Source organism: Piliocolobus tephrosceles, chromosome 1 (assembly GCF_002776525.5).
Source record: "Piliocolobus tephrosceles isolate RC106 chromosome 1, ASM277652v3, whole genome shotgun sequence".
Classification (NCBI taxonomy): Eukaryota; Metazoa; Chordata; class Mammalia; order Primates; family Cercopithecidae; genus Piliocolobus; species Piliocolobus tephrosceles.
Window position 1 is genome coordinate 156,726,588 of NC_045434.1, and position 25,137 is coordinate 156,751,724.

Here is a 25,137-nt window from a genome sequence, read left to right on the forward strand (position 1 = left end):
TGTTCTTAGGAAAAGGGGTGGAAAGTTGCACTGTCCTTCCTCCGAACTGCTCACACTACTCTGTCTCAGAGACCCAAAACTCAGGCAGGCACCTTCAGCATCACAGGTCAGGTATATTAGAGTTGAACCTGTTGAGGGAGGCTTGGCCTGGGAACTCAATCACCAATTCATGGTATTGTTTCTGTGGAAAAGTGTCTCAAAGTCTGCTTGTAAGCCACATGTTTGAAACATGATAAAGAATCCCTTCATAAGATTGTTTACTTGTGGGCAATTTTGGAAGTGCAATCTCAGTTTTAGACTACAGTCACTATGCTCTGAATCTCCAAATACATTGTACAATTAAAAAAAAAAAAAAAAAAAGAGCCTTTTGGCCTGGCGCAGTGGCTCACACCTGTAATCCCAGCACTTTGGGAGGCTGAGGTGGGCGGATTACAAGGTCAGGAGATCAAGACCATCCTAGCTAACACGGTGAAACCACGTCTCTACTAAAAACACACACAAAAAATTAGCCAGGCATGTTGGTGGGCGCCTGTGGTCCCAGCTACTTGGGAGGCTGAGGCAGGAGAATAGCATGAACCCAGAAGGCGGAGCTTGCAGTGAGCCGAGATGTGCCACTGCACTCCAGCCTGGGCGACAGAGCAAGATTCTGTCTCAAAAAAAAAAAAAAGAGCCTTTTGTAAGAAAAAAATGTCCAACATTTGTGTCACCATGATCTAACTTTTGTATTATATATTCAGATACAGCAATATTTCCTACTGATATTTACTATTTAAATGATATTTAGGCACTGCAGAATAAATAGCTCTCCTTTCAGACACAGAGCAAATCTAATAATCTATCACTTCAAATACTCTATATACAAGTACTTTATATCACTCTAAAGATACAATCAAGAGGTAATGCTTTAAGGCTACATACGAAGGCTATCTTGGTTATTGAAAGTGTGTATAAGCAACAAAAACACTTTTGTGAAATGTAGTAGAAACAAATCATTTTTGCCATCTTAGAAAGAAAAGCTATTGGCCGGGCGCGGTGGCTCAAGCCTGTAATCCTAGCACTTTGGGAGCCGAGACGGGCGGATCACAAGGTCAGGAGATCGAGACCACCCTGGCGAATACGGTGAAACCCCGTCTCTACTAAAGAATACAAAAAACTAGCCGGGCGACGAGGCGGGCGCCTGTAGTCCCAGCTACTTGGGAGGCGGAAGCAGGAGAATGGTGTAAACCTGAAGGCGGAGCTTGCAGTGAGCTGAGATCCGGCCACCGCACTCCAGCCTGGGCGACAGAGCCAGACTCCGTCTCAAAAAAAAAAAAAAAAGAAAGAAAGAAAAGCTATTACACACCAACTAGACATTCAAAATGGTATCCTAAAACTTATTGCTATTGTTCTATTAGGACAGATCATTGCTCAAAACTGCCCATTTCAAAACATCAAGAAATTATCTCGTTTTTGTGATCTTTTCAGGCAAGGCAACATCACAATAAAAACTTTTAAAGTTAAACTTTTAAAGTTAAAAGTGAAATTTATTACAATACAATAAATGCAAGTGTCATTATTAAAAATGCTGGTTAAAATTATAAAGTGTCTAAATAATTTTTCGAAAATAAATATTGGAAATAACAACTTTAACAATTCTATATGTACACAGGACATTGAAAACATAAAATCATGCACAAGTCCAAAAAATAACGTTGCATCCTTTAGTCATTACTTTCTATTTTCTGGTCCCAGCATCATATCCGCTAATTACTCAGATCACAAGCCTCAAGGATTAAGTGTTTTGAATGTATTTCAGTTTCATACTTTAAAAATGCTTAAAGACTATTGGTTGTATTCTGATCAAATGGTTCTCCTTCCCATATTTCCCTTTCTCAACAGATCTTAGAAAAAGATGAGCTGGGAAAACTGTGATTACAGGATCCAACATGACATGTACACCCAATGATTCATTTAAGGGTGGCATAAAATTACATAGAAAAGATCTACAGGACAGAAGACAATAAGTTCATCAACATGTAGTGAAATTAAGCAGTTTATCCACTGCGTGCTTACATAGCTCCTGTATCACTTCAGGAAGAAGCCAGAGTCGTAGAGAAGTCAGGGCAAACCAGAACTGTTGAGGAGTAGGGTTGGGGGGCAGAGGGAAGGAGCTGGGGAGAAGCGCCAGATCATAAAGGAAATGTAAAAGAGTCACATATCTATTCTTCCCCTCCTGCTAATGCAGGGGCTGGCTCCAGCCCAGCATCCCAGCCCACATCTCAGTGGAGCTCTTCCCCCAGCATTGCCTTTCAGATGAGAAGATATATATGTTCCCCACTGACAATTTTTTTGGGGGAGAGGGGGTATTTTTTTTTTGTTTTTTAACTTATTTTGATTGTATATTTACAAATTATTGTATATATTTATAGGGTACAATATGGTGTTATCAGTTTTGAATCTAAGGTGGAATGATTACACTAATTAACATATGACCTCAAATATTTAACTTTTTAATGAAAACATTAGAAATTTACTCTCTTAGCAATACTGAAATATACATTCAATTATTCCTATATTTAGCATGCTGTGCAAGTGATCTTAAAAACACACACACACACACTTATTCCTCCTGAGGCTTTGTACCCTTTGACTATCTCCCAATTCTGAGAACACTTTTCACAAATTTGAGGAACAGCCTAAATATTATAGGCTTGAACATCTGAACTTGTCCTCAGCATGAGGGCAGGTGAGACTTTTTTTTTGTTTTCAAACAAATGAGCAGGTAACACCCAGAGAGGTTAAGTGGTTTAGCCACTGGGAAGATAAGGAAGTTGGGAGTGATGTTTACTTCTCTATGACGATGCTTCTCGAACTTTCATGTGCATACAACTCCTGTGGATCTCATCAAAATGCCCTGGGTCCAGAGTGGGGCTTCAGATTCTGCATTTCTAATAAGGCCCTAGGAAATGTTGAGGCTCTTGGTCTGTGGGCCACACTTTGAAAAGCATGGACTACAACACAAAGAGGGAACCACCCCTGCCTTCCTGGGCCATGAGAGACCTGCTTCAGTGTTATCTGCCTCTCCAAGCACATCCCCAAGCAAAAGGTTTAGATGCACTGCGTGAGGTGGCAGCTGTCTACAAGACTGGGCTAACATATTGTCTGACAGCACCATGACTACATGAACAGCCAAACGAGTAACAAAATTGGAGTAACATAATCTAAATTTGACAGCTCTATTTGCTGAGAATAAAACTCATCTTTTACTTACGAAGTCTTCCTTAAAGTGAACGTGATATAAAGGTATTAAAAAACCCAGCATATTAAATTTCATAGTAAAATGCCGCATGTGCACAAGTATACAGATAGTATGAGTTCTAAGAAATTCAATGCATTGTAATCAGAATAAAGTGCTACCACTGCTCCCAGCTAAAATCATCTCCTCTTCCAAATATAAGGAAAAACCCTTGAATTGTAAGGAAAATGACTGCATTGCCTGCCAACACAAGGCCACAGGCTCCCCATTTGATCTGCAAGACAAGAAAAGAAGGATTAAATCCTTACTTCCTTCATATTGTACTCTTTGCAATCTCTATTATTTTCTGCATTAGAAACATCCAATGAAATATTACACAAAGCTGCTAGAAGGCTTAATAATGTAACAGACAGGAGACAATGAACTGTTCAGTAATGAGTCTAATTACTTCTCTGATACTTGTTAATTAAGTCTGGTATCATCCTTAACATTTTCCCAATTAGACATATTTCTCTACTTGTTTTTAATTGACAATGATTGCCTTAAGTAAAACTCAAGTGGTAAGATTATAAATAGGGCAATTACAATATTGGGTACTGAAAGTTCTGCACACATCAACTTCTTTCATGGAAAATAAAAATTGGAGAGTTATGAATTTGTTTGTTTCTTTTCTAGGCAAGAAAAGACTTTAAATAATAGTCTTTATACAACTGAAAACTGCTTTCCAGCTTGGTAGATGATTTGTAGATGGTTTTACAGAAGCACATTTGGGGGTGAGAGTACCCTCTAGTGGGCATTTTTTGTTTTACTTTAATCAATAGAAACGTCAATGAAAGTTTCTTCACAAAACATGACGGCAGTATTGAAAGGAAAAAATATAAATATTTACTGCAGCGCTTAAGAAGTGCTGGTCTAAAGCACAAGAAGAATAAAGTCATGACAATCTTGCTGTATTAAAAAACCTTCAATCCTTCCCCATTATCTAGACAAAGTTCAAGACCCTTGTTAGTCAGGTTTCACAACCTTTCCAGCCTTAATCTCAACAACTTTCTTTTAGCTCTACCACACTGGACTCTTCTTTATTCCATACACTGCATTCTTACACTTGAATGTCATTCCATATAACAGCCATCCTACTTTAACACAAATGCTATTTATCCTTAGAGGCCCCTATCAAATGCCAGTTGGAATTTCTCTCTTCTTGGTGCCCCTATGGCATTCTGATCATGCTTCGACCATCTAACATAGTACACTTACAGTATACTTAGCCAGCAAGCTGGTTTCTATGTTCCTTAGGAGCAGAGACAGTACCTATTTCTTATTTCTGGTGTTTTACAGTAGCAGTTGTTCCAAAGATATTTATTGAATAAATAAACAAGACTTGCGCTCATCTGATATTTAATGCCTCAAATAAGAGTTTCATAAAATTAAAACAGAATATAATTGGAGGGAATAAAATCAAATAGGAGGAAAGATAGTGAACATCAAATAATTGAATAAATTATACCTACAATGTGTACTTTGAAGACAAAAAGAAAGTTTTTGTCTTGGAAGTGAAGATGTCTTCTTACTCACTGCATTTTCTGGAAGCTACATAGTTGTCCCTCAACATATACCTATTCTACTGCATTGAGAGTTGAGTCCATGATCCCATTTGCAGGAGAAGAATTTGAAATATCTTCATCTTGCAACTAGAAAAGTACTGCTAGCATAGTATCTGTGGATTACTGTAAGACTTAAGAGGCAGGAATTTAAGAACAATTCCAGAGAATAACTTAAAGTAGAAAAAGTAAGAAATCATATAGTCTGGCTAAAAGTTGTAAGAGAAATAAAGAAAGCACTCTGAAAGCATGGTCGAGCTACTGATAGGCAGGTCTAAAGTAAAGGAACAGAGAAACTAAAAATACATGGCCCTGAGTATAAAGCCTAAGTAATGAACATGAAATGGAGGTCTCAGACACAGGCCTCTGAAGTAAACTCAGCAACAGTTGAGCAAAACAATAGAAAATAAAACTTACCACAGCCACACGAGCAAGAATAACAGGAAATCCAAAGGCAGAAACAACAATTCCAGTAGTGAAGAAATATGCCAGTTCCCGACAGGCACTACTGGTTGCGTCTGAGTCATAGGTGACTCTTTTGGCAATGAAATGGGGGATGGGGGAGATGGCGTGGAAAATCAGGACGAATAAGGGCCAGTAAACGCTGTCAGTTGGACCCAGGCAAAATCCAAAAAGAAAAGTAACAGTTACATTTTAAATGAAAGACATACTACTATTTCAAAATCATTGCTATTTTAAATGTTTGAGTCAAAAAATTAATTAATTGTGAATATAAGAACATAAGATGATTTCTACCAGATAAGTAGTGATAATTTTAAAATTACTATGTAGGTAGCTTATATTGTGTTAAGAAACCACTGTATAATATAATCTCTAGAAACTACTGTTTTCTGTACCACTGAGCCACAATTTCTTTAGAGACAGAATTTTAACTTGGCCATTTCTGCTTTCCCTGTAGAACATAGTAGAGTGTCTTGCAAAAGCTAATTTGGTAAAGATCTTTTGAGTGCATGCATGCTTGAAACCTTTGAAGGGCTTAGAATAAACCCCAAATTCCTTGTCCTTGCCTACAAAGCCTTACATGGTCTGGTATTATCTACTTCTTCCATTCATTTTGTACTCCTTTCCCTTCATTTGCTTAATCTGTAGCCACACCAGCCTTCTTTCTGTTCCTTGAACACTCTGAGCTCATAACTGTTATCCTGGGGCCTTTGCACTAGCTGTGCTGCCTGCTTGCAATGTTCTTCTCATTGGCTGACTCCTTCGTACCATGTGATCTAAACTAACAGATTCCTTTCTAAAAGCGGAACTTTCCCTGGCCATCTATTCTAAAGTACCCCAGGTCACCTTCGAACATACCACCATCTTTTAACTTTCTGTACAACACTTATTCCCATCTGATAGATTAGTCTTGGTCAAATGCCATTTATCTCCAGGGCCTAGAATGATGTACTCCATTTATACTTGTTAAATGAAAAAATAACAAATAAATTTTAAGTACAGAAGGCATGAAAATAAATATGCTTACTAGTGAAAACCTTAGATGTACTCTAAGCTTCATTATAATAGCTCAAAATTAATAGTGTAATGTAAAAACAAAACTGTTTTCCTCCCAAATTTCAATGTTTTGCAATTATAAAAAAAAAAAATTGCCATCTGGTTTCCAACGGTATTTTCTCTATAAATACTTCAAAAATAATCTTGTTTTCTCCATCAGACATTTGTTATGCTTCATTTCTTAAGAAAAAAAAAGTCTCTGCTCATTTTCATCTATACACCACAGTAATTCATATCACCACAATACTGTGATCACACAGATACACCCAGATGGCACCTACAAGCAGGAGTGAGGATGAAGCCACACTAATGAAAGCCTCCCATTCCAGCCACAGATCTGGGTAACTAAAAGGCAAGAAGGGAATGTATCCTTCAAGAAGACTCAGGATGGAAACAGTGGATTTGGACTCCTGATTTTAAAGTAGAGGGATGTTAGTATGTTTCAAGAATCACCAAACAATATTGTGGGAAGGAGCCCTTAGACATTCTCTACTTCACAGCCCTTCTTTGAACAGTGAGAAAGGAGATACAGAGAAGGGAAGGGGTTTGGAATAGAAATAGCTGTCACCTGACATATCCACAGCCAAGAACTCTTAATTTTTCCTGGAATATAGTGACAGTTTTGTGAAAAACAACCTGACTCTATGTTTCCATTCATAGTAAGCCACCAAAGTCCAACTAAGAGAAATGTTCATATACAAGAAACCTTGTTTATATATAAAATGTAAATATTAAGTATATACAATTCGGTAAACATGTAGGCCAGGGGTTGGCAAACTTTTTCTGTAAAGGGCCAAAGAGTAAATAATGAGGATCTGCAAACCATAAAGACTATCTCAACTACTCAACTCTGCCAAAGATAATTGGCAGAGCAATGCAAAAGCAGCCAAAGATAATTAATAAACAAATGAGCATGTCTGTATTTCAGTAAAACCTTTATTACAAAAACAGGTAGCAGGTTATATGTGGCAGTTTGCTGACTTCCAAAACAGATGACAATCCTGGTTCACTATCATTAAGATACAGCTTTGGGAGGCCAAGGCGGGAGGATGACTTCAGGCCAGGAGTTCAAGACCAGCCTGAGCAACACAGAGAGACTCCGTCTCTACAAAAACTTTTTTTAAAAATCAGCTGGGTGTTGTGGCATCTCTAAAAAACAAAAAACTAAAATAAAGATAGAAAATAAACCTCTTTGTAGTAGCAGTAATGAGTCATTTTCTTACCTTACAAAGACCCAGTGTATCACAGAGAATTAAAACTCCTAGATTTACAGTTGGTTGTGGAATAATGGAAAAACGTTTGGTCAAGTGCTTAAGAACATGAGCTCCATTTCCATGTCTGCCATTTTAATTTTTTTTTTTTTTTTTTTTTTTTTTTACTTTTTTATTTAAGAGATGGAGTCTCGCTCTGTCGCCCAGGCTGGACTGCAGCGGTGCGATCACAGCCCACTGCAGCCTCCAACCCCTAGGCTCAACAAATCTTCCCACCTCAGCCTCCCAACCCTGCTACAGGCACCATGCCTAGCTAATTTTATTTTAGTTTTTTGTAGAATGGGGTCTCACTTTGTTGCCCAGACTGGTCTCAAATTCCTGGCTTCAAGCAATCCTCCTACTGCTGCCTCCCAAAGTGCTGGGATTATAAGCATGAGCGACCATGCCTGGCCTCTGTCACTCATTGCTGTGCAATCTGGGTAAGTCTTTAACTACTCTGGGCTTTGGTTTCCCAGCAAGAAATGAGGATAATAATACCTTATTACATTCCTAAATCTAGAATAAAGTAATTGCTGTGAAGGTTCTAAACAAATATAAGTGACTGCTTATATTTGTATCCCTCTTGGGTTTAAACAATTTCCATAATAGTTGGCCAGGACTGTGGTGATGGATTTAAATTCATCACTGTCATAACAACTCACTTCAGTTGGTCTCACTTAACCACATCATCATCTTCATCTTCTTTATTTTTTATTTTTTTATTTTTTGGAGACAGTCTTGCTCTGTCGTCAGGCTGGAGTGCAGTGGCACGATCTCAGCTCACTACAACCTCCACCTCCTGGGTTCAAGTGATTCTCCTGCCTCAGCCTCCTAAGTAGCTGGGACCACAGGCGTGCGCCCCCACGGCCAGCTAATTTTTTGTATTTTTAGTAGAGATGGGGTTTCACCATGTTGCCTAGGATGGTCTCGATCTCTTGACCTCATGATCCACCCGCCTCAGCCTCCCAAAGTGCTGGGATTATAGGCGTGAGCCACGGTGCCCAGCCTAATCACATCATCTTCTATCTGGTTGTTCAAGCCAATCACCTGGGAGACATCTAAGAACTCTCTCTCCTTGTTGAATCTTGACATCAAATAACAAAACCTGTTGGTTGGTTTGGTTTCCTAACTCACTCTCCTTTTCTTTCCATTCCTGCTACCCCAGCCCTCAATTTTGCTTGATTTATGACAGTAGTCCCTTACTATTCTCCCTGACTGCAGTCTCAGCTCTTTCCTATCTGGTCTCACGTTATGGCCAGAATGACATTTTAACATAACTCCCTCCTTCAAACCAATTCTCAAGATATTTTCCCAGCTCCTATTGTCTGATGTATAAAATGGAACCTCCTCTACATGGCAGGCATGTAGAGCCCTAAGTGCTGACTTTTGCACTCTTGACTAACCCTTCTTTTGCCACTCCAACTGCAATTTATGCTGTACCATAATGTACCACGTGCGGTTTCCTGTAAAGGCTATATATGCTTTCATGTCTGGGCCTTAGCACACAGCTTTCCTGGTGCCTAACGCACTTTTTCCCTAGAGATCTGTATGACCTGCTTCATGATTTTCTTGACATTTCTTCTCACTTTTTACCTCCTCTGAGAGGCCCTCCCGGACCACTGTCTTCCCAGCTTCTATGCTCTTCATCTTTTGTACCACTTCTACCTCTGGCAGTATGCACACTTTTGTTATTTACTGTCCGTCTCCCCCACTGAAACACAAACTCTGACAGAGCAGGACCTTTGTTTTCTTATGTCTTAATCCCTAGTTCCCATCACAGTGGCTGGCACATGGGAAGCATTCAACCAACAATGGTTGAATAAAAAAATGTGTGGAATGTCCCCTCTGCCTGGAATGTCCTCCCCTGACTCATCAGCCTGAGAAACTCTTATTTATCCACCAAGTCTTGGCTCAGATACAACCTTTGCCATGCAGCCTTCCCTGACTGTCCCACTGAAACTCAGGAGCACTTTATCTGAGCTCCAGCATACTTGGCCGGCATCTCCACTGCAGCTGCCATCTTACTGACCAGACTGTTTGCCTGTCTCTCATTCCCAACTAGAACTGTACCTCTTTGAGGACAGGACTGTGTCTCTTCATTTGTGTGTCCCCAGCTAGTCCAGAGTAGGTGTTAAACAAATGCTCATGGAATGAATACATCAATTTTTAACAGAGCCCTTTTTTTTCTGCAAAAGTACCCCTGACCCACAAAGGGACGGTGTTCATAATCTGGGCTCCACTAACTCATTGGTTAGACCTTGGTGCTAAATTGACCAAACTCTCTAACATCCATACTAATAGTGACCAAGACACAGAAAGAGGAATGGTTCTTTTTGAAATGATAACTTACCCATAATCCTCTAAGGCACATCCCAGCATAAGAAAAGTCAGCCCAATAGCACCACTGAAGGATAATGCCACAAGAGCTGTGAAAAATAAAGCCAAGAGTTAAAGTTCCCACAGTAGAGGTTGTCAGGGGCTAGAGGGTTTGGGGAAATGGGGAGTGACTTCTAAATAGGTCCAGAGTTTCTTTGGGAGATGATGAAATTTTCTGGAATTAGATAGTAGTGATGACTGCACAACCTTCTGAATATACTAAAAACCATGAAATCTTATAGTTTAAAAATGTTAATTTTATGGTATGTGAATCATTTATCAATAAAAATGTTTACAAAAAAAAAAGAAAGAAAAAAGGTCCCAAATTCAAGCAAAAGTAGCAATTTACTCATTTCACTGAGGTTACATTTGACCCCTGTTACAGACTGCATTGTGTGTGTCCCTTTCAAATTCATATGTTGAAACCTTTCCGGCTCCACCCCTCTCACGGTGAGATGCCATTAGGAGGTGGGTCTTTGGGAGATAACTGGCTTCAGATGAGGTCATGAGGGTGGGGTCTCCACGATGGGATGAGTGTCCTTGTAAGAAGAGAGAAAGTAGAGCACATGCTCTTCTCTTTCTCTCCCTCTGTTCTCCAATGTGAGAGCAGAAAGCAGGCCTGCAAACCAGGAAGCAGGCTCTCACCAGATACCAGATATGACTGCACCAAAATTTTGGACTTCCCAGTCTTCAGAACTGTAGAAACTAAATGTTGGTTGTTTAAGCCACCCAGTCTATAATATATTTCTTATAGTAGCCCAAACTGATTAAGACAATGACCCATGTCTGCCACCTTAAAATCATAAGGTATACAAAGGTCTCAAGTAATTCCAATACCTAACCCCTATCCAATGTATGAATTCCCTCTATATTTGTCACCAGAGGGCAGTCAGTCAGTCCACACAACTCCAGTGAAGGAAAACTCACTACCACCCAAGACAGGTTTAATTTAATTCCAACAGTTTCTAAATGTTGAAAGCCCTCCTTCTTTAAATTATATCCAGAACTGCTTCCCTGTAATATATACCTTTGATCATTTTGCCTCCCCTAACCACAGTAATTCAAGTATTTGAAGATTGTTTTCATGTCTTTGTAGGAAACAATTCCCAACTAGTGTCCACTGAATAAAATATTTATTCCCTGTATCTACTGGACACTAGTCTCTGCGGGAGTAGGGATGTATTTGCCCTTGTTGTGCTGCTGAGTGAGAAACAGAGTATCAAGGTTGTTAAAAAATTTTGAGCTCTAAGTCACAAATATGAGTCAAATCTTAACTCTGCCACCATCTGGTCTTATGACCTTGGGTAGAAGCTAAATCTCTGAACCTGATTTCTCACCTGTAAAATGGAAATAATGGTGCCACCTTACTGAGCTTCTGGGAATTAAATGAGATAATCTATGTAAAGTGCTTGGCAAAAGGAGGTAGTCAAATAAATGCTGACTGACTCAAGTATCTACTCATTTTAGCAATGTTCTTTGATAAAAGTAGAAATCAAAAGCATAGGAGACTATCTTATCCAAATTTTCTTCTCAAAAAAGTCCATAATACTCATAATTAGAATTTAATTAATTAAGCTAATGAACATTTTTGATTGCTTCCTTTTTTTTTTGAAGGAAAATTTGTATTTTAATTATTTTTATGTACAGAAAACTCAACAGTGTACATTTAACCCAACTTAGTGGCAAGTTCTTTAGCCTTTGCCTTTTCGAGCTTGGCGATACGAGCCACAGACTTGGGACCCAGGACATTGCCGCCCCAGTGACGGCGGATCTCATCATATCTTCCTTTTACTTGAGAGAAGATTTAGAGAGACTCTTATAGGAAGGTGCCAAAGTGCTTTTTAAAAAACATCTGAAAGTATACAGATGCTAGGGGACAAAGAAAAACTGTCAATTTTAACATATCTTTTTACATTTCCACTCTTTAATGGAAAATGCCCATGTGTGGATGGAAAGCAAATACCACATATTATTTCATTACAGATGATCTTTTCCTGGTGGGCTTTGCTCACCTCCTCTGTGCCTGACCATCTGCAGTAACCCCTCCTCCATGAGGCCTGTCAAAGCTAGGAACTGCAGACCTCTTCCTTCTGTTCTGATACCAGTTTCTCAAGGTTCACAACCATCTTTCTGTTTGATTCTTTTTGGTCTTTTTTTTTTTTTTTTTTTTTCCTCTTTTTTCAGGAATCACATCCTCTGCATCTCTTAAAATTGGAGCTGACCAAAAATCCAATCCCATCTCTCTTTTCACTCCACACACTCCAGCTGAAAACTTACGTTCAACCCAAAGCTCCCAGTATCACAAGGGCCCGGCCACAACTGATGCTCCAGCCCAGAGTAGGTCCTATAGAACTAGGCCTGTACTTCCACCTCCAATCTGGACTTCTCTGCCTTGACAGTCAACAAGAACCTCAAATTCAACATGTGTAACGTGTAAAACCGAACCACTATCCCCATCCTTTAAAGGTCCTATCTTAGAGGGCTGACTCCATAATTGCATTCCACCTTCCAGCGAATCAGTAAGTCAAGGTGACTCAATCTCCCAGACTTCTTAAACTCTCTGCTACAGCCCTGGTGCAGGCCCTTATCCTCTCATTTCTGCCTCTGTGACTCTTCCAATCCATCCTCTACACTTTCAACTATATATATCACTGCTGCCATCCCTTTGCAGTTGCTTCCACAGCCTACAAGTTGTTCTGGCATGGAGGCTCCCCATGGCCTGACTCATTCCTAACTGCCTGTCCAGCTTCAACCCTCACCACTAAGTTCCAGTCTTACTAATGAAGCTTAAGTACCTGAAGAAAAGAAGGCATGTTATTTCACGTGCCCTGCACCATGTCACGTGCTGTCCTCCCCCCTTGGGATACACTCCACCTTCACTCCATGCCTTGCCAAGCGAAGCCATATTGATCCCTTCAGATTCAGTTCAAGCATCGCCTCTTCTGTGAAAACAGTCCTCTCTGTGAAGCACGGGAAATTGATCCCACCTGGATCAGTTTCCTAGGGCTGCCCTTACAAAGTACCACAAACTGGATGGCTGAGAACAACAGAAATTTATCTTCTGACAGTTCTGGAGGCTGGACTTCTGAAACCAAGGTGTCAGCAGCGACACCACACTCCCTCTGAAGGCTGCAGGGAAGCACCCTTCCTTGCCTCTTCCTAACACTCAGTGGTTGCCAACACAGTTGCCAACAATCTTTGGTGCTCCTGGCTTTGTAGCTGCATCACTCCAATTTCTGTCTCCATTTTCACATGGTACTCTCCCTGTATGTCTCCATGTCTAAATTCCCCTCTTCTTAAAAGGACACCAGTCATTGGATTAGGGTCCACCTTAAACCAGTATCATTTTAACTTGCTTATATCTGCAAAGACACTACTTCCAAATAAGATCACATTCACAGGTATTAGGGAATTAGAGCCTGAATATATCTTTTTGGAGGACAAAAATCCAACCTACCATCTCTGTTCTCCCACCGCATCTGAGCACACCATAAACACTCACATAGTAATATAATTATTTCCAGCTCTGTCATCCACCAATAACTTCTCATCTATCTTTGTATCCTAAGTCTCTGGCATACAGTAGTTCCTCAATAAAAGTTGAAGAATCTGTGAAATGCTTCCTTCCCTTAGTCCTTTTCCATTTCGTACTTCCTTTTTTTTCACCACATCACAATTTTCTAACACATTCACATATGGAACATGATCATGATTTGGTAGTTTCTGATCATGTGTAGTAGTGAGACACTACTTTTCATGTTTTCGGCATTGGCTTCAAAAGGATGTATAACACAGTCGACACTCTCCAAGTAAACCATGTTTACTAAACTGATATTGAGTATAAAAGTCAGTCAGAAATAATGATAAAATATGTCTGCCGCTAACATCTCACACACTCGGATAAATTCATAGTGAACAGAGGCGTACTCGTGTATACACATGTTTATAGCAGATATTAACTGGGGATATCTTTGGGTGCAAATTTCAAGGATGATACAAGCGCCAATATAAAAACAAGTCATGCTACTCTATTCGACAGATTAGAAATGGAATGGTTTCCTACCAAAATACAGGAAGCCTTGCAAAAAACCTTTTCCGTCTCACATTGTTCTAAAGCCATACAGATAAGGTACGCGGTGTTTTTATCAACTGCCCCATGCAAAAAACACATACTACACAAACACTACTTTCTTCTCTATGCATAGACGAACAGAGAAAACAAGAAGAAAGCAGTATTAAAATTACACGTAATCTACTCTCCACGACTGCGAGAAACACCGTCCTTCTGGGTGCTTTCCATTGACACCCGCCCGCGGTCAACTCTGCCCAGTTGGAAAAATCATTAGGAAAAAGAGGATTAAGTTTCCCAATGCTAAGAACGCTGGAGACAAAGCGTCCTTTGTAGCAAATAGGAAACTGCGGAGGAGCAGAAAACCGGAGGAAAGGCGTTAGGGTGGACACGTCAAGAAGTGGAAACCCTGTTTAAAAACTCGGGAGGGGTGGAGGGCGCCGCTCTCGCCGAGGGCTCCGCCTGGGCAGGGGTCTGGTGCCGCCACTGGAGGGCAGGAAGGCCAGCGGCCTCGCAAAAAGGGCCGAGGCTCCCCCGAAACGCCGCTCCACCCGCACCCCAAGGGAAGAAGGGAGCGGCCTTCTTCCCGCCGGAGAGGCGGGAAGGGTGGTGAGGCCGTTCCCCAGCGGCGCGCGGAAGGCGCAGCCCCAGGCTTGACTGGAACGGAGGTGGCAACCCCACCACACGACGAGCGGGCCGGGGACCGCGATGTACCTTTAACGCCCGCCATGTCTCCCGAGCTGGGGCCGCGGCTGCTTCCGGCTTCCTGCCACGGCCCGGGCAGCCTGCCCAAGCCAGACCGGGAGTCGCCCAGCGGATCCCGAGCCCGCCCCGGCCACGCAGAGCCCCGCCCCCGCCGGTGCAGAACCCCGACCGTAGCTCGCAAACGCAGCGCCTGCTGGTCCAGACCCCTCCCCGACCACTCAGAGTCCCGCCCCCGCCGGTGCAGAACCCCGCCCCCAGCTCTCAGAGGCCGCGCCTGCTAGTTCAGACCCCGCCTCGCTACTCAGAGCCCCTCCCCTGACGGTACAGAGCTCCTCCCCCAGCTCGCAGAGGCAGCGCCTGCGGCTCCAGACCCCGCTACCGCTACTCAGAGCCCCGCCCCTGATAGTGCAGAGCTCCTCCCCTAGCTCGCGGAGGCCGCCCCTGCTGGTCCCGCCCTATCCCTCACCGGCCCAGAATTCCGCCCCCAACTCTCAGAGGCCGCCCCTTGTTGGTCCCGACCCCGCCCCCGCCACTCAGAACTCCGTTCCTGCCAGTCTAGAACTCTGCCCCCAGCTCGCAGAGTCCAGCTCCAGCCCTAAGACCCCACCTGGCCCCACAAAGCTTTCCCAGAGTAACCCCAATCCAGTGCCCTGGACCCTACTCCTAGATCCTGAGCCCTCCGGGTAATCCTCAAGTCCGTTCCATTTGTGGGCTGGGACCTTGGCTCCGCCCGGACCTCGGGCCCAGAGTCTCTCCAGGGCAGCTCAGAACGCAGTGCACGCAGCGGGGGATCCTCCCTAAGCCTTCCTGAGAACGGAGATGTAGAAAGTGGAGAGAGGGAGGAGAAAAGAGTGGAAAAGTTGCAGTCGATGGGAGAGGGACACCGACTCACTAACCAGTGTTATGTTCCCTGAGCTCCCAAGTGCGTGCTTGTGTGCGAGTGTGTGCCTGTCTGCCTTCACAGGACTGTGGAAGGGGAGGAGCGGGGTACCAGAGGACAGGCCCCTTAGGAAACACATCTCGTTAAGAACTTGATATTTGCATAGGTTTGCTTTGCTTAATAGCAACGCTTTACTGAAACCAGCGGGGTTTTTCTTTACTCCCTGGCTTATTTGTAGAGACGAAGACCATATAAGCTTTTATGTCCGAAGCTTTCATGAACCTTAAAAAAAAAAAAAGCTATTATTTTTATTTTTGTGCCTTGGGGCCTCAAAGTTTGCAGTTTTTAGATCTCTGAGAGCCATTGTGTACTTATCTTACAGGAATGGAGAGTTCTGTTTTGGCAAGAGCAATCTAGAAGATCATTGAAACAGTCTGGTCCAAATGCTTCACTTACATTTAAGGAAAGAGGTGCAGAAAGGGTAGGACCTGCCTGTCACGCAGCTCTTTGGAGGAGGTTGGATTCTGGGCCACTTGCCCTCATTCTGGCTGAGATCCACTCTACCTGATGGTGTGGTCCCCCTTCTCTCGCTTTTTCTGTTTTCAAAAGGACTGAAAGACAAAGGAATCTGTAGAAACCTAGCTTCCCCTGGCTACCTGAGAAGTATAAATTCTCACCACGATCACGTTTCAGGATCCTTGCTCAGTTTACTTTTTCAAAATTGCACATAGAGCATGTTATTGTTTCAAGAAATGTCTATTTGTTGATTCAGTGGAGTATCTTTCTGTCAGTCAGTTTATTTTTCTAGCTCCTCTCATTTCTCCTCATAGACGGATGGCACACTCACTGAAAACAGCATTGTAATACCTGACTCACTGCAGATGCTTGGAGATCCCGTACTACACGGCACTTTTTACTTTGGAGCCTTCAATCTACTCAAGAGCATTGGCAGTGTATGCCACTTTGGTTTAAGGATTATTTTGAGCTAAAGGCAATTAGGAAGAAGCAAATAGGTACAAGGTACTAGAAAAGCACTCTGCCCTCCATTTGCCAAAAAGCAGGATATAAGTTTACAAAGGTGTACCTCCTACCTGCTCTACCAGGAAGGACAAAGATTAATCACCAGAGACAATTGTAGACCTCTGTCAGCCTGGAGACAACACAAGAAAAATCTGCATGATTAACTTCAGTATTTAGCCTTTATCTGCAACTGGTCTCCCATATATTTGTCTTCCCACAATTTGCTGCCCCTAGAGACTCAAGGTCCTTTATCTTGTCATTTCTTTAAAAATTTATTGTTCCTTGGCTAGGATGCTATATAAGCCCAAGTTCTAACCAAACCTTTGAGTTGCTCATCTCTGTGTATTCCCATTTTACCTACATGAACAATGCACCTGTTGATAAACTTGCTTTACTTTTGTTCGCTCATCTGTCTTTGGCCGGTCTAATGCACAAAGACCCAGCTGAAGAACCTAAGATAGGTAGAGGAAAATATTCTCCCTCCTCTACAAGAGCTTGGTTCCCTATCATATTATTTCTTTCTTTTTTTTTTTTTTTTTTTTTTTTTTTTTTTTTTTGAGACGGAGTCTCGCTCTGTCGCCCAAACTGGAGTGCAGTGACCGGATCTCAGCTCACTGCAAGCTCCGCCTTTCGGGTTCACGCCATTCTCCTGCCTCAGCCTCCCGAGTAGCTGGGATCACAGGCGCCCGCCACCTCGCCCGGCTAGGTTTTTTGTATTTTTTTAGTGGAGACTGGGTTTCACCGGGTTAGCCAGGATGGTCTCGATCTCCTGACCTCGTGATCCGCCCGTCTCGGCCTCCCAAAGTGCTGGGATTACAGGCTTGAGCCACCGCACCCGGCCCATATTATTTCTAATACCTGTTAGAGCACTCAAGGGAACCTGTGTATCAGACAAGCCCTGGAAGTCTGTGGTTTTTAGCTCTCTTCGTGTAGTGCTAAGCTACTCTCATGGGGAAGATATTCTATGGGGTTAAATTTCCCTCATTCCCCCTTCCATTTCCAACCACCCACTCTGTCTCCAGAGAGCCTAAATAGGGTTTGCGGGAGCCTTCCATGTCAGCCTGACTCCAGTCCCACAGAAGATAAGTGATTTTAGAGAAAACTGACAACACGTCAGAGGCAGGGTTTGGTTTGAGCACCCTAGGCTCAGGAGTAAGATCCTGGAAGGTGGTATGAAAGAATAAGTTGAGATGCTTGCCCCAGGGTAATGTCTGGAATTTTTAAAATGCTGGGACGGTGTTTGTCTTGAACAAGTTTTCTGCCCATGCCAGCTGTCCTTTCTAGGTTACCAAACACCTTAAAGAGAAAGTTAGCTATTTTGCCATAGGCTTGAACCATCTGAAAAAAATCTGCTTTTCTTTTGCCTGATGTTGCACTGAAAAAACTGTTCTTCTACTTACTCCTTCCACATTTTCTCAAGAATAAAAGAGTCACCAAAAACAGAAAGTAAAACCCTAAAAACCAAATCCTTATCCCCAACTTGCTATTGATATGTTACTTGAATGTATAAGATCTGTAACCTCTGCCATGTTGCCTAGGACTACAGTGGACTTACTGGGATGAATTTTAATATTCTCTCCTTGCATTCAATAATCTCACATGATGACCTAGGTTTTATTGTCTCTATCTTACAGATACGAAAACAAGCTCCCAGTAACCAGTGAATAGGGAAGCTGAGATTAAGTCCCAAACTGTTCAACTCTAAAGTCAGATGGTCAGCACTTGTACTGTTCCCCACAGTAGATTTTATGCACTAAGAAGCAAGAATTCTTGTAGTAATTAGAAATAACAGTAACCTCTATGCTTCACAGGGCATCAAATCCATTCACTAACTTAATTTTCTCCAACATATCTATTAGCATCTTGCATACAGTATACACAAAATGTTGGCTGAATTAACAAATATTAATAAGTTTACCATACACAGTATCATCTCTCCCTATCCTCAGAAAAAAAAAAAAAAAAATGTAGCCTCAAACTTCAGCTCTGGGTAAATTTCTCCATGCTTTAGCTTCCTGAGGTAGGATTTACAAAACCCTGTCCCTCAGAATCTTTGGGGGAATTAAATGAGAAAAAATATATATATATAAAACATATATATATATATATATATAATGACACCTAGGGCAGTGCACACAAGATAAATGCCAGGATGTTATATCTACACTGGGACAGGCTTGCAAGTCAGTGCATAAGTTAAATGCAAGAATGATGCAACACTAATTGAAATCCGTAAATGTTGGTTTTCCTTCCTAATGCTCAGTCACTACTTTTTTTTACATAGCTGTTCCCTTTACAGAAACTACAATGCAAACCTCTTTGCCATTTTAGGTAGACAGATCTCTGTAAACCCAAGGAGATAAGGAATAAGGACTAGGGTAAAAGTAACTTTGGGTTGCCTTTTCCTACTTGTTTTTATTCACTCCCTGGAATATGAAGTTTCCATGTAATTCCAGCTCCAATACCCACCTACAGTGATATACTTTGTCTTATTTACTATCAGTAACAATAACAATAATTACTATTTAGTGAGTACCCACTTGTTCAGAGTTTATATACACAGTTCTTAATTCCTCCATTGCAGGGTTGTTAGAATTCTGTTTTACAGGTGATAAAATTAAGACTCAGAGAGTTCAAGAAACATGTCCAATGTAAGAGTCTGTAAGGCTCAGCACAGTGGCTCATGCCTGTAATCCCAGCACTGTGGGAAGCTGAGGCTGGAGGATCACTTGAGGCCAGGAGTTCAAGACCATCCTGGGTGACACAGCAAGACCCCATCTGAAAAACAAACAAAACAAAACAAAAAAACAAGCATGGTGGCTCTTACCTGCAGTCCTAGCTACTCAAGAGGGCTGAGGTGAGAGGATCACTTGAGCTCAGGAGTTAGAGGTTGCAGAGAGCTATGACAGACCCACTGCATTTCAGCCTAGGTGACAGAGCAAGACTCTCTTGTTTAAAAAAAAAAAAAAAAAAAAAATCTATAAGTGGAAAAACTGGGATTTAAACCCAGTCTTTTAATCTCAAACCAACATGTATCACTATTCCCAAAAACCATGATTTATCTTTAGAATAATCAAAATCTGCTACTTGAGCTAGCTTCCCTGATAGGTGTTTCCAGCAGGGAGACTGACTTGTTGCTGCAATAGCTATTTCTGGAATTCATCTTTTTTCTTTTGTTGTTGTTGTTGTTTTAGTGAGGTGGAGGTGAACCATTCCTGCAGTTACTGCATTACCAGGCTGATGTGTGGAATGGGTGGGGGAAACTTCTATTCCATCTCCCTGCTCCAAAAAAATCCATTTAAAATATTGTTCATGGATAGAAGACATATCAGATGTTAAACTGATAAAATTAGATGCTACAGTTATTTTAGCCAAAAGGCCAAAAAGCAATGGGAATTCAACTTTTGTGCTCATTCCCTACACAGATTGTGTTTCATTCACGGCATTAGGATTCAACTTGAACATTCTTCCTCACGTAGACAGTACAGTGATGGGTCAAATGCTTTTGAATGACAGCATTTGTTTCCAAAGAACTAAAATATCTGAGACTTTGTTTCTATGATACAGTCCCAGACTTCCAGGTTCAATCCTTTTGCCTCAATATACAGATTAATTTTTTTGAAAATCCTTTAATTTTCTGGCTAGGAGACCAGTATTTCTATGCTATTTCTTTTTGAAACATATATCGTGTAGCATAATCAAAATCATGTGTGCGTGTGTGTGTGTGTGTGTGTGTGTGTGTGCTGGGGCAGGAGGGATTAAGTATAAATCCAGAAATCCTGTCAGATGACATTTTGGTGCATGCTTTTCGTATTCTCTCCTCATAACTTTCCTTAAAAGTAAATCATGTCAGAAGGTGGCATTCAAGCTCATCATTGTATTCCTACAAGTACCCAAATAACTTGGATTTCCACAAATATTTTTGAACCTTTTAATATACATTACAAATATTTTAGACCAATCACATTTTGTTGTAACATATTTACAAAACAAAAAATATATTACAATAAATATGATGAAACAGTGAATCTGATCAACAACAAGCTTTGTCACAACCAGCTATTTAAAAGGAATGCAAAAACCTGTTGGTCTGCATATATTAAGAGTTTTGAGATAAATAGGGTTCCAGAATTATAATGTATCCGGAAAAGAGATGTGGGGGGAAATCCCCAAATTTAAGTTAAGTAAGATTCTTTCTCATTGCTAATTACATAATGTTTAATGATGTTTTAAACTGTGAACATTGATGAATTATCGAAACATGATACAAAGCTAATGTAGTTCTATCATTTCAAAATATGTGACATCCACAGAATATCCTTTTAATTGTTATTATATACTGTAGTTCACACAATATCTACAAATGTGAATGAGGAAAAAAAACAGGTCACAGCAACATGTCTCACATTCCAATTTTAAATAAGACAAGCACATACTGGATCAAACATTATTTTATAATACGTTAATAAATAACATCTAGTTTGTTATGGTTACCTTGAACAGTTTATAACTGTATATTTAAAAAGAGAACATTTTCTTTGAGTTTCACATTGTCAGTAAAAGGTAAAATAAATAATGAACTTTAACAAACAAACAAACGAAAAAAAAAAGAGAGAGAGAAAGAGATCTATGCAGAACCTAAAGTATTTTTGACATGCCGCTTTTCCGGTATAGCTTGCCACGAGAAAATTAAAACAAAAACAAAAAATGATTGTCTTTTCAAAACAACTTTTAAAAGCTTTTCACAACATTGAGCATGAACCTTTGAAGATTAGCATGAAAATCTTTTTGCCCATCTGCTTTGCGCATATATATATGTATGTATAATGCACATTGTATATGTGCACACAAAAGAGATCTACTAAAGTCACAGAACAGCAAACTGCTTACCCCTTAAAATGAGAACCAGCCAACACACTGATCTAATCCAGCCAGTCTAAGATCTGGAAAGCTTTCATTCTTGCTTTGCTTTCACAAATGTCCCTGTATGAATGTTGTTCCTGTGGATCCCCAACTACTTTTAAAACAATAAAGTCCACTGTAATAATCCAATGGGTCTAGATTTGCCTTGTGGGGAGGTGGGACCTGGTTCCTCAGAGCAGATACTGACAAGGCATCTGACTGGGTCTGCAGGTGAGTGCAGCTCTCTGTGATCGTGCCATTTGCATAACTCCTATTCAGTGTTGCCTTCTATTCTCTTACCACAACCGCTCACAAACCTAGAGAACACTGAGTCCATACTAGATATTGGCCCTGATAAATTGTGAACAGGCCAAACTACTTTACCACCTGTTTCCAGCTAAGAATGTTTTCTCGGCTAAACAAAAGAAGCGCATTAAGCCTTACAGCAAAACTAGATGTTTCATTTAAACCAGGTTTAGAGTTGTTATAGTAGTAAGACTTTTTATTTAATTAATCCCAGTTTTCTAAAGGGAAAGAAGAGTAGCAGCCCACTTTCCTAACCAGGAATAAAGATGTCGGCATCTTCAGAGTCCCTATTTTCTTTAGCCAGCATTTTCATTCATTTTTAGCTTAGTCAGAAAGTTGGTGGTAATCACTGGACTGTAGTTTAATCACTGGACTATTATCACTCCCCACAATTCAAGTTCCTTTATATTTGTTAGTCCTCTTGACCAAAAGACATTTACAGTATTATGCTAAAGGCCTTAGTAAATTTTTACTTAAAAAAAAATACTTGGTCTTGTTCTTTGAGTCTGCATAAAGCCACTGCTCAAATTATATCTTTCCAAGAAAAATCTAGGAACCATTAAACCATCATATAACTCTATTATCATAACTGTTGCTCATTAATCCTATTCTCAGACAATGTGATGGGTGTTACGCCTTCATGGGTGGTGGCCTCTGTTTTCCATTTCCCCTGGTAGAATGCTGAGTGGGCTCCCCACAGGGCAGGGAGGAATGCAGTGGTTCCGCAAGGTCATCTGACTAGAAGTTCCTCTCATGCTTTGGATCTTTTATGGTGGGAACTTTGAGAAACCAAACATCCACATTCCTTATCGATGAGAAATTAATTCATGAGTAACTTAACGGTTTAGTACTGAAAACACGTTACTGGAGTTTTTGGTTCATCTGCAAAAACCTCAGAATTGTGACACACACTAAGCATTAGCCCAGGTCTGCAGCAGGGATGGAAAAGCTCCTGAATTAATATAAGGGCTTTTGGCCTTGGTTTTCAAATTCAGACCAGGCATCATTGAGCTCCATGAAAATCATCTTTGCGTATTGCTCATAGGGTTGCCCAGTAGCCTGCAGAGAAAACAAAAGCACACATTAGATACCACAGACCAAAATGTTATTGATATTGAATTTTTCACTGCCAATATATGGATTCTAAGTAATTGAAATGTTTTTCTATTTGGCCAATTTCTACTTTTCAGCCTAATCTACTTTATCTGACCCAAATTACTATAACCTCCCCATAATGCCCTCCCCCTAGAAATGCACAAGGGTAGTAGTAATCTGCCAAGAAGCAGACAACAGAGAGCTTATCGGGCAGCAAAAGATGTATCTCTGTTCTCCAGAAGTATCTGCCAAATGACAAAGGTTCTTGACAGCCCATCTCCACTGACTGTTTTTAACTCCCATTTTCCCGTTTCTAAAACGTTCTTTGAGAGTCATAATGGGGCATACAGTTTGTGGATTTTTCTGGGCTCTTGTTTCTCCTTCTCTTTTGATTCATCAAAATTCAAGCACTACCATTGCTTCTCATTAATTCTTCTTTCCAGACTAGTACAAAAACAAAATGTAGAGAGATGAAAATCAAATGTATCAAATTCAAGCCTGTGTTCCCAAGTGGCACTTTGATCATAGCTTCATGTCATATGACCGGTATAGTCTATGTGACAGCAAGATGACTCACTTCTTTCTGAATGTTTCTATGTATTATACGATGATTTCATTTGGCCATGAGTTAGTTGAAGTTTCTGACAAGGTAGAGCCTTAGATGTATATATACTTCAATGAAGACATAAACTGACATAATCAATATAGTGATAATCAAGACAGTGGCAAATTTAATTCCATTTTGAATATTTTATTGATTCTCACAAATTTTACCAACTACATTCTAAAGCTTTTCCATTACTGTCCTAGCTAACCATACTGTTTTATCTCTAAAGGAAAGAAGTTTTCTTCTGTCCAGCTCTTAGCCTGTCCTTACTATTGTAAGTCAGGACACAATTTACTTTCTCTTTTCTTTTCTTTTTCTGGAGATGGGGTCTCATTCTGTTGCCCAGGCTGGAGTACAGTGGAGTGATCTCAGCTCACTGCAGCCTTGATCACCCAGGCTCAAGTGATCCTCCTACCTCAGCTTCCCGAGTGGCTGAGACTACAGGCTCATGCCACCACACCAGCTAATTTTTGTATTTTTTTTGTAGGGACGGGGTTTTTTCATGTTGCCCAGGCTGGTCTCAAACTTGAGGCCTCAAGCAATTTGCCTACCCCAGCCTCCCAAAGTGCTGGGTTTATAGGCATATGCCACCGTACTCAGCCATAATTTACTTTTGAGCCCTAAAAATTAATCCCTGGGTAAATCTTACTCTCTCTAAATAAGCTCCTGTAATATATAGTTTGATATCTTCTTTCTCATTTCATAAAATATAACTATTTGTTTAAATATCTGATTTTAGCCCATAGACTTAATTTTATTAAAAATAGGTCATATCAACCAGCACATTTAAAGTAAAACACATACTCATCATAAGATAATGAAGCAAGGACCTGACAAGTTACACAACAGGGCAGGTTATACCCACTTTATCTGGGTGCACCACCAGGACAGCCTTCCTGTACACCTTCTTCACCTGCTCCGGTGTTACCAGGTCTGCCATGCCAACTGGTTTCCACTTGGTCTCCCCAGCCCACAGCACAGTATGCATCGTGGAGAGAAGGGCTCTGATATTTCTTTCTTTACCTTCAATCCATTCCAGAATCTGTAAACACGAAAAGAATTAAGAAATTCAAATGCTTAATTACTACTTCAGAAGGTTTCCACTAGGACTGTAGAACCCCTCTGCTCCAGCAACATCAAAATACTTAGGGCAACCTATATAATCCAGGCTATTTCCTCCACCTGAAATGCTTCTCCTCCTTAACCTCCTACCTTGTCTTCCTGGTTAACTCTATCACCCTTCAAAAGCCTGCTGAGAAATTTCACACTGTTAGACTTTGCAAGTTTGATTTCCTTTCTCTCCCATCCCTACCCTCAGAGTTACACTCAACACAAACTCCATGAGGGTAGATACTGCACTCAATAAGTAACCATTAAAAAAGGGCCAAACTTCTCTGGGCTACTCTACCTTAAACATGTTTTTACCATAATATGTGCCACACTTTATTGTAACTGTGTGTTTGTCTTTCCCTTCCATTAGGCAGAACTGTTTGAGGAAAAGTATTATTTCTTATATATCACTGTATCTCAGAACCAAATAATAAACCTGGTGCAGAAGAGCTCAAAAAGGCTT

The 25,137-nt window shown here is 40.9% G+C and overlaps 2 protein-coding genes and 1 non-coding gene across 6 annotated transcripts in view; all 3 read right to left on the reverse strand.

Annotated features, from left to right (window-relative positions):
* Positions 1-1,502: 1,502 nt before the first annotated feature.
* Positions 1,503-14,934, reverse strand: LEPROT. The gene is made up of 4 exons (XM_023210125.1): positions 14,764-14,934; positions 9,955-10,030; positions 5,254-5,440; positions 1,503-3,509 (listed from the first exon to the last, which is right to left on the reverse strand). The coding sequence occupies exons 1-4, from the start codon at positions 14,777-14,779 to the stop codon at positions 3,393-3,395; spliced, it is 396 nt and encodes a 131-aa protein (XP_023065893.1). The 5' UTR covers positions 14,780-14,934; the 3' UTR covers positions 1,503-3,392.
* A 4,919-nt stretch (positions 14,935-19,853) lies between these two features.
* Positions 19,854-20,045, reverse strand: LOC111541527. Its single transcript, XR_002731292.1, has one exon. It is a non-coding gene; the product is annotated as a U2 spliceosomal RNA (small nuclear RNA).
* A 526-nt stretch (positions 20,046-20,571) lies between these two features.
* The window catches only part of DNAJC6 (DnaJ heat shock protein family (Hsp40) member C6), a 155,185-nt gene continuing 150,619 nt past the window's right edge, over positions 20,572-25,137 (reverse strand). For 2 of the 4 annotated variants that reach the window (XM_023210166.1, XM_023210139.2), the window contains 2 exons: positions 24,430-24,606; positions 20,572-22,921 (listed from right to left, as the gene is read on the reverse strand). In XM_023210166.1, the coding sequence (XP_023065934.1) occupies positions 22,820-22,921; positions 24,430-24,606 (279 nt within the window). In that variant the 3' untranslated portion in view covers positions 20,572-22,819. The remainder of the gene's footprint in view (positions 22,922-24,429; positions 24,607-25,137) is intronic. The other 2 variants (XM_023210157.1, XM_023210148.2) reach the window with 1 other exon arrangement.